Source organism: Hibiscus syriacus, unplaced genomic scaffold (genome assembly GCF_006381635.1).
Source record: "Hibiscus syriacus cultivar Baekdansim isolate YM2019G1 unplaced genomic scaffold, ASM638163v2 tig00111640_pilon, whole genome shotgun sequence".
Taxonomy (NCBI): Eukaryota; Viridiplantae; Streptophyta; class Magnoliopsida; order Malvales; family Malvaceae; genus Hibiscus; species Hibiscus syriacus.
In genome coordinates, this window is record NW_024063142.1 from 333711 (window position 1) to 348290 (window position 14580).

The following is a 14580-nucleotide window of genomic DNA, read 5'->3' on the forward strand; positions in this document are numbered from 1 at the left end:
TTTTAAAAATTAAATGTAAACGTATTAAAAATGTTTATAGAATATAGTTTGTTGATGATATTACATTAAATAATTGTAAAAAAAATCAATAACTTTTGTGAACTCATTAAAAATAATATTCAAAATTTAAAAATGAATCTTATACATTATTATAAAATTTAGTAAAAACATGCAATATTGTTAAAAATATTAGGGTAAATTATGCATTTAGTACCTAACTATAAGTTTTAGTATACTTTAGTTCATGAACTTTCATTTTTTTCAAAATCATACCTAATGCTAAATTTTTGTTTCATTTTAGTACCCACAGTTAAAAACCTAACGCATTTAGTACCTAAACTATCAATTTCAGTCTATTTTAATACCTAAGCTTTCATTTTTTTTCAAAACTTAACGCTAAATTTCAAACAAGGTTACTAAAATAAAATAAAAAACTAAATCTTAGGTATAATTTTTAAAAAATTAAAAGTTTAAGAATTAAAGTGGATTAAAACTGATAGTTAATATACTAAACTCATAATTTATCCAAAAGTAAAAAATAATCAATGAGAATGACTTGGTACAGCCGCAAACAGTAATAACGGCAACTTAGTACGGCATGGGGAAAAATCCCTAAAAGTTGAGAGGTATAATCGCAAAACACAAGAACTACAAATCCCCGACTCTGAAAATACGCGAAATTTCAGAATTACTGACCTTTCCCCTCACCCTATAAATAGATTGCTGGAGTGAAGCTAGGTTTGCCCAACTGAACAGCCAAACGCCTTGAGAAATATAAAGCTTCTCTCTTTTTTATTTACTTCCGCTCTTCAACGCCCTAAAAATATGGCGGCATCTTCTAGAAAATCAAGTGGACGGGTTCTCCGTTCCCTTTCACCATCGGGCCGGTTCAGTTCTCACTACGCTTCACAGTCTCCATCTTCTTCTTCTTCGGCTTTTGCTTATTCGAGTTCAAGTTTCTCTTCACGCTCTTCTACTTTCTTTAATCAACAGAGATCTATTTCTCCGCCGCGTGTTAATCTCTATAACCACTCTCCATCGTCACCGTCCGTGCGATTCTCGCTTGATAACCGTCCAATCTCGCCGAACCGTTCGATTTCAGCTGTACGTAGAAACATCGAGGCGTTAAAGAATTTACAGAGCAAGCAGCCAAAGCGTACTTGTATGTGTTCGCCTACGACGCATCCTGGATCTTTCCGTTGCAGTCTTCACAAGGGTTTCAATATTCAGCACGCTTCGTCCGGTTACGCGCCTAATAATCGGCTTAACGCGCGTAGATCGGCGATGACAAATTCACTAGTTAGAATTGGAGGAGTCGAGGGAGATTTGGTTAGGAGAGCTTTGTCGGCTTTGATTAGGCCTTCCTCACACCAGCAGCGTCGACGTGCAGATTTTCAGCCGAGGCCAAGCCGGCTCTCCGTGATGTCTAAAGCCGAGGATTGATGAAGTTTCCTTTTGTGGTATGTCTTATTTTTTTTTCAAGCTTTTTGGTTAATTCTCCAAGATTTTCCGGTGATTGGAGATCGAGCTGGGGAGGAGCGCCTCATATGCTGTTGATGGAGTCAGAATCCGGCGAAGAGGTTGGAGATCTGGTCGAAATGGTTTTTGATTTTTAGTGTTCTCTGGGTGGCAGAAACCGTAGACACAGAATACCGTATTATCATTTACTTTGTTGGTGTAAATACATATCTTTGCAGCCAATGGCAAATTAGAGGAGGTTTTGGACAAAAAATCTTAACACACTCAGAAAAACTAATCTATTCCAATCTAATCGCACTGAACCAAAATCTAAAAATTTGATCTCGTATCTCAGTTTTGATTGGTTTCAAGGTTTGCTTCTTTCATTCGATTTGTTCTCCAAACACCATTCAATTCAATCCCAGCACAAAATTCTCGTTTTCCGGTTCAAAGTTCTGCACCTTCTTCAGTTGTCTCCTTTTCTCTTTCGAATCGTACCGTCGATAGTTTTATCTTTTCTATTCATTCTTTCATCTCTTCAATTTTTCTTGTTAGTTTTCTTACATCTAAATTTTTATTTTGATTTACTGTTAATAATTTCCATTTTTTGCAGGCATTGGAATTGGACATGGCGGAATGTACAGATCTTGATTTTCTTGGACCGCTTCAAAGTAGTGAACATATCATCGGATTTACTTGGACAAACTATGAAATAAACTGAACGTTGGATAAGATTGAGCTGAGCCTTTGGGAAACCGGAATCCATTGATATGAAGGATTAAAACTCCATAATTTTAAATAGAAACTTGAGTGACGGCATGAACCGTTATTGAAACTAAAGGTTGGGTGGGTATTTAACCGGGAATACTAAAAAATCTGAGGAACATATAATATGAAATTGATGATTGGTAAGGGATAGTCCAGATGAGAAAGGAATAAACGAGAGTGAAGTGTTATCTCTCTTCTCTTCAACGAAGGTTTCATACTAGGAAAGTTATACGGTACATTAATACATATTATGTCTTTCATTTCCTCTCTAATGGAGAGATTCTAAAAAAAAAAAAAAACTATGTCTCTTTAATAGTTATAGATGCATAGGAGTTGGGCCATCATAATTTATGAAAAACGTTGTCAGGTCATTGTAAGGCTCACACAAACACACAGTTGATTTTAGCAATCACATCAATTCAAATAGCCCACAGAAACATTAACTAAATCCGATGTATTTACTTGGTGTTCGAGTGTTATTTAGACCTAATTACTCTTTAATTTATAGTTTTGAGAAATCAAATAGATTATAGATATTGTACTGAAATTAACATGGATATTTTTCGTTTAAAATAGAAATTAAATAGATAATACAAATTTTATAAATAAAACTAACATGGAACAAAAAAATTTAAAAAATTCATAATCGACTTTGTAGATTTGTATAAAACAAGTGGCAATGTGTTTTCTGGAAAAAGAAAAAGGAAAGAAAATAAGCAAAACAATTTGAGGAAACCGCCCCCACTTTATTCTCATTATTTCGGTGGCACCGAAATGGGTCCAGAAAGAGAAGTTCCACGATGAGAACCTTAAAATTGTAAAAAATGAGGGAGGACTAACTACACAAATAGTAAATTTATTATTTTATATCATCAAGAGCAATAACGAATTATATAAGAACTCAAACAAAACATAAAAATGCAGTATTTTAAATATATATTTTTTTAATCTTCTTTATAATTCATTGATAAGTAAATTTTCATAATTAAAGAAAAATGAACACAAATAATCATTAAAAAGACTAGTAATGCTAATCAATTTAAGGCTAAACTATTTCGTTAATTTATGTATTAATTTTATCATTAAAAAGGCTGGATTGTGAGCCGAATAGTCCTTGGTGAAGTAATAAATAATCTACGTTGTTTACGTTTTTGTTTTTTCTTTGGAGAAACAAAGACGCACGTTACCCATCGGCGTTAATGAAGAATTTAAGGCTAAGATTGCGCAGTTCAAGGTGATCAGATCACTAACCCACGATTAAGAAATTAGCAGTGCAGAACCAGATGTGTCCAATTTGCGTTCACAGAAATATATTCGTTACTAATAAGTTCTTTCTTTGTTTGATTCAAGCCACATGGCGCGTTCGAAAGTGACGCTCCAAGCACGGTTCAATGATTCACACTTTTTTTATATTTATCAGATACTGTTTTTCCCCTTAAATAATTATATACTCTAACTTCATAAAATTAATAAAAGAAACAGTAATCATGTGATCCACTAATCATTCTGGCAACGTAAAACTGAACCAAAACAATCTGTAATTATATGTAGGGCAGTTTCTAACTAAATCTGGTATAAAAAAAACAGTTTTACACTTTTTAGAATCGTTGGTTAGAAGAGAAAATCAAATACTAAGATTATTAATAAAAAATAAAAATATTTTTATCAAAAAAACAAAGAATTGATATTAACCTTTAAGTTCCTTATTTAATGATTTAAAAAATATATAAAACTCTTAATTTTACTTGGAAAAAAAGTGTATCATGACCTATTATATATATATATATATATATATATATATATATACCCACCGAAATCCTTTGTGTTGCAAGAAGGGGATGTTCCATGATTCGTGTGGCACAAGTGTGTTCCGTGTGGAACATGCTCCTCCGTTAAAAAATTGAAGTGTTAGTCTCACCGTCACCTGAGAATGTTGAAAATTAAAAATTATGATAATTAAAAAGATTGTAATTACAATTGTAATGTGTGATGTTATTTGATCGATAGGCAATTGTTTACATACAAAAAATGCATAATGAAATGTCATTTTCTTATCCCGTTTCTAAAAATGCACATCTTTGATAGCAGATCGATAGATTGCCAGAGAGAATTACAGGGGGGGGGGGGAATGAAAACAGAAGCTCCAATAGACATGGAAATATGACGTGTTGCACAGTTACAACTCGCAAAGTTGTCCAAATGCCAAGTCATCACATTCTCCGACAAGACTTTAACCCTTGCTTACTTTTCCTTCAAACAAGTTCTTCTTTGTGCCGCTCAAAACTGACTTCTCTCTCTCTCTCTCTCTCTCTCACACACACACATCAGATTCAACAAAACGAACCCAGAATCTCCTGTTGAGTTACTAAAACGCCAGGCTCATCAATGGCGAACCTCAAGGCAGGGACGAGACCACCATGGGTTGGTCTGGGCGCTGCAGTCTGGGTGCAGATAGCATCTGGGAATGCATACAACTTCCCCCTCTACTCCCATTCCTTGAAATCTGCTCTGGGCTTTAACCAACATCAGCTGACAATGCTTGGTGTGGCCAATGATATTGGTGAAAACGTTGGACTCCTCCCTGGTATCGCTTGTAACAAGTTCCCGCCTTGGATTGTTCTTTCCATCGGTTCTTTTGCTTGCTTCTTGGGTTATGGTGTTCTTTGGCTCGCTCTTAGCCGAACTGTTCTGAATCTTCCTTATTGGCTGGTAAGTTTAGTTATTTACATCTGCACTTTGAGCTGGAATTTGATTCTATCCTTGATTCAGATGGGATTGTCTTAGATTTTTAACTGATCTGAATGCTTTTAAATATGAATTTTATCTGTGTCAATGAAAGACGATTTCTTTTTTGGGAGATAAATCTAAAGCTCTTTTAATCAGGACTCATAGTTACGCTTTACTGTAATGATCGACACAACTTTGGTAAAGTTGTTTTGAAATATTAGGAAAGTTCGTATTTTTTTCTCCTAGTGAAAACACTGTGCTTATCGGAAATCCATTGTGGAACTTGAGCTTTATCTTGCGTTGCTTGCTACTTTAAAAAAAGTAGGAAATTTCGTTGAAACCTGATGAAAGTGATGGTCCGAAAACTACAAGAAGTGGAATGGTAGCATGTGGTTCAAAACTAGTTTCCCAACAATTTTGTTGCGCTAAAAGAGTCCAAAATCTTTGCTTTAATTAGAGAAAACTATTCTTACCTTTCGGTTTCTTTCACATGTACAGAAACATATAGCTGAGGTGTAGTAGTAATGTTTAATAGCTTTTACATGTGAACCTAGTCCGGAAAAGACTCGGTTTGAAGAAGGCAAACGGTGATGGATCAATGAGAAGTAATATTTGATCCTATGAATTTTGCTTTCTATTCCTCTTTCTTTGTTCTTGATTTTGCTCCTATTGTCTCCAGATCTATTTGTAATATTTGTCTCCTAGAATTGTTAATAAAATTCATACTTGACAGCTCTCTAGTTACTTAAGAGCCAGGACTGAGTGTATCCTTTTAGTTTACCTATCGCCTGATCATACCTAACATGAACTAAAATATAAGTTTAATTACAATTTTAATTTCATTCTTTTAGATGGTTTTGTCAGTGCATTCCCTTTTAATCTTTGTATTTAAGATTTACAAATTTTATCCAGCATACCCATATTGGAGCAGGGCATGTTCTTTGCTTATCAATGTTGCACAGAAACATCAATTTCACCAAATGAAAATGGATATGTAAAAATTCAAAAATTATGTGTGTCAGTCTGATAGTTCTTGGTAATTTCAATCAGCAATTGGCTAACGGTTACTATTTTCATTTTCTACGATTCTGCAGCTATGGCTTGCACTTTGTGTAGCTACCAATAGTGGTGCTTGGTTGAGCACTGCAGTGCTTGTTACTAATATGAGAAATTTCCCCGTCAGTCGAGGCACAGTTGCTGGTATTCTCAAGGGGTATTCTGGGCTAAGTGCTGCAGTATTTACAGAAATTTACAGCACCATACTTCGGAAGTCCTCTTCTAACCTTTTGATGTTTCTTTCATTTGGTGTCCCTATTCTTTGCTTTCTCATGATGTACTTTGTTAGGGCTTGTACTCCCACCTTTCTTGCAGACTCCATGGAGCGTGGCCATTTTCTTTTTATCCAAGTTGCTAGTGTGGTTCTTGGCTTGTATGTTTTAACGACCACGATATTAGATCCTATTATTCATTTTGGTGCTGAGATTTCTTCTGCCATACTTGTCGGAATGGTTGTCCTTCTCATGGCTCCCCTTGCCATTCCCGTAAAAATGACTATTTGTCTCTCGAGGATCAACCAACCAGAGATGCCTAACCAACCAGTTGCACCTTCAGATGAAACGCTTCAAGGGGAAGGTAATGCAGATAAAAGAGAGCCACTGTTGAAGTCATCAGAATCTGCGACATACCTGGGAAGTTTTCGTGAAGTTGATGAGGCATTGGAGATGGACATGCTTCTTGCTGTGGGTGAGGGGGCAGTTAAGAAGAAGAGAAGGCCTAAAAGGGGAGAGGATTTCAAATTTACTGAAGCTGTAGTCAAAGCTGATTTCTGGCTTCTTTTCTTGGTTTACTTCACTGGTGTCGGTTCCGGTGTGACTGTTCTCAACAATCTGGCTCAGATTGGGATTGCACAAGGTGTACACAGCACAACAATACTGTTATCTCTTTTCAGCTTTTGTAACTTTATTGGCCGTCTTGGTGGGGGTGTTGTATCGGAACATTTTGTCAGGTAAGGAGAATACATTTGATTAACAAATTTATTTAAATATGCTACTTTTGTACTGGTTGCCTCGCTTCCAAGCTATGAACTCTCCGAGCATAAAGTAAATTTGGCATGCACCAATATAACATTTGTTACTTGCTGCCAAAAAGTAATATTTTTTCTTCTTAAACTGTTTTACGGAATTTTAGTGCCCCTGCCCCCTAGCCATTACGCTTTCATATGTTTATGCTTAGGTCACCTAATTATAATTTTTTTTTGTTATTTGCAGGTCAAAACTGGTTCCCCGCACCCTTTGGATGACATGCACTCAAATGATCATGGTCATTACATACCTTCTTTTTGCGTCAGCTATTGACGGTACATTATATGCTGCAACTGCATTACTAGGAATATGCTATGGTGTTCAATTCTCCATCATGATTCCCACTGTCTCTGAGCTTTTCGGTTTGAAGCATTTTGGTATATTTTACAATTTCATGTCCCTAGGAAATCCGCTTGGAGCATTCCTCTTCTCGGGGCTCCTAGCAGGATATATCTACGATACTGAGGCCGCAAAGCAGCATGGACTCAATCTGATCAGTTCAAGCATTTCGTGCATTGGTCCAAACTGCTTTAGGCTTACTTTCCTGGTTCTTGCTGGTTTCTGTGGTATGGGTTCAGTAGCAAGCATCGTTCTTACTAAGCGAATATGGCCTGTTTATGAAATGCTTTACGGACGGGGTTCTTTTAGGCTGCCCCAAACTTCTAATCACTGAGTGTGGAAGATTTCAATAGTTTTGAGGCACATCTTGGACTAGATATTCCCACTCTAAGTAGTATGCGAACTCTAATAAATGCAGTTTATGCCTGGATGCCTGTTTATTACTCAACACGCGCAGTGGGGCTCTGATTTTTACGAACCCTTTCTCTAATTGTAAAATCTATCTAGGAGAATGTTGATGCATAGTTGATAACCGATATATCCGAGCATTTTGTTGTTAATGATGTTGCAAGTTTGTGTGTACCATGATAACAGAGCTGCAAATTTTAGCTGAATGTAAAGGCAGCCCATTAAGTACTTATAATTGCAATCAACCTATACTTTTTCTTCATTTGGCTGTTTGTGTACATGAAGACTGAATCCTTAGGTTTTAAACACGAAATTATTGATAATTATCGTAAACAATTGTTGCCTTTGGCGATTAGTTGCTGATATCTTAAATTCTCAGCAGGCAGAGTTAAAACTCCTTTGCAATTGTAGACAAGAACTTTAAGGAACCATAGTTGTTGCGGGTGGAACATTTAAGATGATTTGAATGAGGGAGGCTGATATTCATTGCAACTATTTAAGACAGTGGCTGGCTGTTGTTAAAGAATTCGAATTAGCCGAATCGACAATATTGAATTGGAGGATGAAAATCGTTGAGTTCTTTTAATATGGCTAATAAATCTCGTGTCCTACTTTTTGAAGCAGCTAGTTAATGTCTACACCTCGAAACATTACTCTCGAGCAGCATCTGGTGTGAGAATTAACATCTATACAATATTGAAACTATCTTTTCTATCGCCTTAGATCAATCACTTTTCTTTACTTGCATACAACAAAACGCACGCACATATATATTAGTGTAGAAACTTTAGGTTACATGAATCCAGAAAGAATACAAACTGTCCAGTGCTAGGAAGTACTAATCTTATATCAGATTCACATGCATAAAAAAGCAGTTGTTACCAGTCATGTAGGGCCTATCACTGTGATTGGAGAGGAAACTTTTGAATGAGCATTACTTGACTTAGCCGACAAAAGTAAGAAAGATTGCTCAGACATGATCAAGTGGGTTTCATGTCCTGGAAAAGATCTGCCCACAATGTTTGATCATCATAGTCCTTACCTGCTTTTTCCTTGTTGTAATGATCACCATGAATCTTTGGGCTTGGAGTTCTTACAAAACTAAGAGGTACAGATAATTTTGGGCTACTACGGCCATTTGTTAGCATCAACCTCTCCTGTGCTGCCATTGCAATATCAGCAGGACCAGAAGTTATGGGGCTCGTGTAATTGAGTATCACCTTCTCCTGCATTTTTCTGTCAAGGGGCCCTGATAATTTCAATCTTCTGGGAGGGACCAACAACTTGTCTTGTCCTCTGTAATCCAAGGGACCAGATTTCGCTACCTTCCTTGATCTCAATGCTGTCTGCTCTATCCTCATCAGCTCCTTCTCGTTCTTGCCCTTCCGTGACAACGTCTGTGCCACTCTCCACTGATCTTGATGACAAACCGGAACCGGCAACGGCTTAATCGCATGATTATCTTGATGTAACAACTTGTTAACGTACTTGTTGAAGCACTTTCTTGTCTTGTTGATTGCCAAAATGAGCTTGGCCAGGCTGTTAGGGGCTTCTCCGGCTTCCTTCCTAGCGAGCTTGAGAATCTCCAGCCTATGCTTGGCAACTGAAATTCCCATGCTCTGAAGAAACTCATGGTTGAAGTGCGCTAAGTCCTCCTTTTCGAGCTCATTTCGAGAAAAGGCAAGGCCATACTCGTAAACAAGCAAGGGCTCGAGAGCAGTTTTTGATAACCAAGAGTACCAGTCCATTGCGCTGGTGCTTGCCGTAAACCTTAGGGTGCTCACAAGATGGGAGGTCTATATAAACTGGTTGCATGTGACAAGGGGTCCATCTTCAAATTGCAACCACGGATGCTTTTTAGTTAGGTCGTATTTATTGTGTTTGCGGTCGTCTTACTTGATCATTTAGGATAAATATTTACAGATACAACAGTAAGCAAATAAAAGAAAGGTGAAGAGTAAATAAATGTGAAAGGGGAGGGTGAACATATCTGTTTTATGATGTAATCGAAACTTGGCTGAAGCGAAATTGTGGAATTTACCCTCCCTTGTATTTTTCATTGTAAGGTTTCCCACTTGACTTCTCTTTAGGGCATATCCATCATATGTTTTCATCAATTTTTGTCTTTTATTTTGGGCTGCACTATAGGCACATGTGCTTGCTATCAACAAAATCTTCCAATAAAACAAAAACTATATCCAATTCTGATTATGTGTACCAGAGTTACAAAATGAAAATCATCACTAAAAAAATATGCATGCATACAAAAACGGATCGATATAATTTTTATTTTTTAAAAAATAATTCTTCACTAAACAGATCATATCATTATCTTATCAGGTCATATGAATTAAAATTCGAATTAAGATCTCTACCAGATGTAATTACTATATCGGAATAGCATATAGAAGCATTGATTGTTTGGAGGCGTAAGCACTACTTTGTGTTGGGAGATGTCAAAACAGTGAGCTACCAATTGCAAGCTTATGGGCATTGGCAAAAGGGATTGAAGTGGGCTGACTGACCGTTCCCACTTTTTGTCATCAAGAATGAACATGGTAGGGGAAGGGTGACCCATAACATGCATATTTAATTTTATGTCGGATGGAAAATGTTGAGCCAATCATGAATAGTAGTTGAATCAGAAATGCTGTTTTTAGTAGGCAGGCAGGCATATATGAAAATTGGCGAAAGGGCCTAAAAGTCAAAGAGATATGTTTGGAAGTGGAGGGCTTTATGCGATATGAAACCCCACAAGATATGTGTATGAATTCATCAAAAATCAAAGGCTGGCTTAAACTTAGCACTAACCACTGTCTAAAAAAATAGGGCTTCCCTACCCTACCAGAGGGTGTACCTAAGAGAACGAGGCCTAATGACTATCCGGAGAGAGTATTCATTGACGAAATTATATTATCTGGGACAACGGTATCAAATATCGAACTGAAGTATTTATATAATATTGTATTTGTATATTTTCAAAAAAAAATAGTGTATATATGAACATCACTGGAATATGAAAATTAAGTCATTGAAGCTAAAATATCATTCTTGCAGTGTAACATGCTTGCAATGTTAGAAATGGACAAAATAACATTCTTCAGATGTCTAGTAACAAAGCCAAGCTTTGTAGGATAACTTGAAAACGGTTTGAACAGAGTTGGCAATAAAATATTAAACAAGTTGGTTTTTACATCAACAAATCTGCTATAAAGGAAAGAACTGCATAAAAAAAAAATAGGAGCTCAAGAAAAACGTCTAGAAATTTATGTGAATCAAAAGAAGATTTGATTCACTTAACTGAGAATGAGTCGATTCCATTAATGGCTACTAAGAATTATGCTGAGATGAGAATCACCACTATTATATCCTGTAAAAGATGACAGTAAACAAAATCTACACTCTAGAATTTTTCCATCTTCACAATTCATTCGGAACTCTGTAATGCTCCACCATACTGAAGCCAATCCTTTGCGCAGATGAGAGCTTCAAGTGTCACTGGATGTAATGAACTGTGATAATTATCCATCTTTTTTCTCTCCGTGTCAAAAACATTATCAGAACTAACAGTAGAAAACGGGATTGACAATATATCAGAAGCCATCCTCCAGAGAATAGGATACTTCCTCTTGTTTAGTTTCCACCAGCTCAGAATATTGAAATCATGTTCTCGAGGCAAAAGCGACTCTTCGAGATATTGATCCAATTCAGATCTTGTTTGCTGGCTACCACTGATCTCGGAGATATAGACCTCAAAATCTGAAAGTCCATCTCCAATAGAAATAAGGGGATCCGAAGAAGGTACTTCTTGATGGGGCACTTCATGACAACCTACTTCCTGATGGGGCACTTCATGACAACCTACTTCCTGATGGGGCACTTCATGACAACCTACAACTTGATGGGGCACTTCATGACAAGCATCTTCTTGATGGGGCATTTCATGACAAGCATCTTCTTGATGGGGCATTTCATGACGAGCATCTTCCTGAGATGGTCCCTCTTGGAGGTATCCTTCTTCGGATAGTCCTTGAAGGTAGCCATTTTCAGGAGGTTCAATTTTGGGGATGATGCTCCCATTCTCTTCAGGGATACTGCTTTCATTCCGTTCTTCCACAAATGTTTCAGGTGGGGGAACTTCTTGTATGGTATATTCATGGTAGAGCTCATGAATCCCATCATCGACAATCTTAATCCACATTCCAGCATCATCACCGTATATCCTAGAGAAGCTAAACTCAACGAGTTTCATTTTGAACCTTGGATCCATTACCACAGCAATTGCCAAAACTAAGAAGCAGTCACTCCAGTATCTATCAAACTTCTCTTTCAAAGGCTTGGTCAAGTTGCTGATAAATGGGTCATTGCTCATTGAGGCATGCGTCAACTCTAATTGAACTTTTGACACTTCATGATAGAATGCACTGGCAGTTGGGTATGTTTGGGCAGTTAAAATACTTACAGCATCAAAGAAAAGCTTCAAGTATGTGCAGAGAATTTCTATTTGCTTCCAATCATCCATTGTTGGGGCTATATTATAATCAGGAAAGGTCGTCTCCAAGCACAGAAATACCTGCTTTAGTTCGCAGGCAGCCACCAACATGTCATACGTTGTGTTCCACTTTGATTGATCGTCAATGAATATGTCTTTCGTGCTAGGCTCCTTAAGTTGTTCCTTAAGATGGAAAAATGTCTCTTCATGAGTATCTGAAGTTTTCACAAACTTCACACTTTCTCGGATTTTATTCACAGTTACCCCCACAGACCATAGTGCCTCTTGTGCAAGAAGACTTACTACGCAAACAAAGCAATTTGCAATCAATAACTGACCATGAAGCACATAAGGGTTCCTGCCAGAAAACAGAGCTCGTAGGCTTTCATTTATGTTCTCATTTGAGAAGGACTGATCAAGAGTAAGTGTAAATAGCCTATTCTCCAAATGCCATTCAGATAGACAAGAAACAACAGCTTGCTGTAAGGCACCATTTAAATCAAGACATGGTACTGTGACCACATTAAGCAAGCAGCGATGCAAATTCCACTCAGTATCAATGAATTGTCCTGTTACAAAAACATAACCCACAGTCTGATTTGAAATCCAGAAATCTAATGCAAGGCTGACCCGACCTGGAATTTCATTGATAAAATTGAGAAGGCTCTGCTTCTCTTTCAAGTACATTGCGACACAATCTCCTTGAATAGTGTTGAAACTCACCATATTGAACTGTGGTTGAAGAGTTCGCACAAAATCATTAAAACCAGGGTGTTCCACAATGTGGAGGGGATATTCATGCATTATGATCATCTTAGCTATCTCATGGTTGCAGTTTTCCTGGTTAAAAGGGATGTTTGCAATTCTCTGAGTTGTTCGTTGTCTTTTCCGTGGTTCATTAACAGCATTACCAGTTTTAGGGTCTGGTGACTGTTGATTTCTCTGACGACTTACAGGGCAGATACCCAATGCAATGTGTCTTTTGAGGTGGCTAGTTCCAGCTAGCTTTGAACCAGTAATGTAAGCAAATGATTTTTTGCACTGATTACAGAAGGCCCTGATACATCCATCTCCAACAGTCCCCACAGTAAAATAATCCCAGACAATAGACTTTTTCCTCCTCCGTTTATTCGGCTTTACTTCAGAACTAAGCGGCTCGCCATTCTCAGTAGGAGTAATAGGTGTATCAGGCATGGTAGCAGGAACAATTGCAGTCTCCATATCAATGTACAGTCCTGCAAATATCAAAGGCACAGCTAATTATAAGTTCTCATTTAGATAATGATTATGTTAAAAAATGTAGACGGAAAAACACGAGGCAGACCACATGAAGACAACAATATGTAGTAGCCAGATAAGAATGATACAAAGTGATTTGAAGACATCCAAAGTTTTGATATTCACATTAGACCCTAAACTTATCGAATAAAGAGAATTCCCAAAACGTCTGCACTCCATTATATCTTATGGGCAGTAGATTCTGCTTCACAAGACAATACATATTCATATTTACAAACTAACAAACCATAAGATCAAGTGATCAAGATCTGGAGCCGAAACATAAATGAAAACCCGTTGTAACATAAAAACGAAATAACTATCAGCTTATCACAAACTAAAAGACCTAAAAAAACGTGGGCCACACTAAAATATCATGTGTAGAAGAAGGGGAACTTATTAAAAGATGCAGATAAAGCCAGAAAAAAAAATAGCCAGAAAATCAGAAAAAGCAATACAAGAACTACGAAGAAATAGGATTTTGAGCAAAACCCATTAACGCCGAGAATAGACAGCATCGTACAAAAATCTATAATTCCCAGTAAAGTCCATATAAACTAAGAAACAAGGCATCGAAACATAAAATTACGCTGAAATAAACAAAACCCAGTATATTGACCAAAGATTATGTACCTTGTTTCACCGAAAAGCCCGGAAGGCAGATTCGAAACAAAAGTTGTAGATTTATTTGATTATTCTTGTTTTCCTGAAACTGAAATAAGTAATATATATATATATATAATATTTTGAATATCGGGTAACGGAGGGAAGCGCAGAGGAGGAAGAGTTAGGTTAATTGGGCTGGAAGAGAGGCGGGAGAAAGTTCAGAGCTTTCTTTTTGTTCGGTGAGAGTAAAAAGCCAAAACCCTAAACTAGGGCTAAAATAATATCAGAATTTAGGGGCGCTTTTCTTTTTCGTTCGGAATTTAGGCCGCACTTATAGATGGCAAAGGAGAAAAAATCATAATTGGATTTGGACTCTCTCAAAGGTCCAATTTTTGTTTATTCTGTGAAGGCGGTTCTATCGTG

At 37.1% G+C, this 14580-nt stretch overlaps 4 protein-coding genes across 5 annotated transcripts; 2 read left to right on the plus strand and 2 right to left on the minus strand.

Moving 5' to 3' along the window:
* The first annotated feature begins 765 nt into the window (after window positions 1–765).
* LOC120166412 lies at window positions 766–2674 on the plus strand. The gene is made up of 2 exons (XM_039175664.1): window positions 766–1460; window positions 2072–2674. The coding sequence occupies exon 1, from the start codon at window positions 826–828 to the stop codon at window positions 1441–1443; it is 618 nt and encodes a 205-aa protein (XP_039031595.1). The 5' UTR covers window positions 766–825; the 3' UTR covers window positions 1444–1460; window positions 2072–2674.
* A 1919-nt stretch (window positions 2675–4593) lies between these two features.
* On the plus strand, window positions 4594–7901 carry LOC120166602 (protein NUCLEAR FUSION DEFECTIVE 4-like). The gene is made up of 3 exons (XM_039175836.1): window positions 4594–4935; window positions 6048–6958; window positions 7221–7901. Exons 1-3 carry the CDS (start codon window positions 4612–4614, stop codon window positions 7705–7707), a joined length of 1722 nt encoding a protein of 573 aa, XP_039031767.1. The 5' UTR covers window positions 4594–4611; the 3' UTR covers window positions 7708–7901.
* Window positions 7902–8761: 860 nt separating this feature from the next.
* On the minus strand, window positions 8762–9529 carry LOC120166528. Its single transcript, XM_039175782.1, has one exon. It carries the CDS (start codon window positions 9527–9529, stop codon window positions 8762–8764), a length of 768 nt encoding a protein of 255 aa, XP_039031713.1.
* Window positions 9530–11040: 1511 nt separating this feature from the next.
* LOC120166614 (zinc finger BED domain-containing protein DAYSLEEPER-like) lies at window positions 11041–14428 on the minus strand. 2 transcript variants are annotated; one of them, XM_039175849.1, is made up of 3 exons: window positions 14185–14428; window positions 11680–13508; window positions 11041–11649 (listed from the first exon to the last, which is right to left on the minus strand). In XM_039175849.1, the coding sequence occupies exons 2-3, from the start codon at window positions 13492–13494 to the stop codon at window positions 11209–11211; spliced, it is 2256 nt and encodes a 751-aa protein (XP_039031780.1). In that variant the 5' UTR covers window positions 13495–13508; window positions 14185–14428; the 3' UTR covers window positions 11041–11208. The 2 variants fall into 2 exon arrangements, with proteins under 2 accessions (XP_039031780.1, XP_039031779.1); XM_039175848.1 differs by having other exon boundaries at window positions 11041–13508.
* Between the last annotated feature and the right edge of the window lie 152 nt (window positions 14429–14580).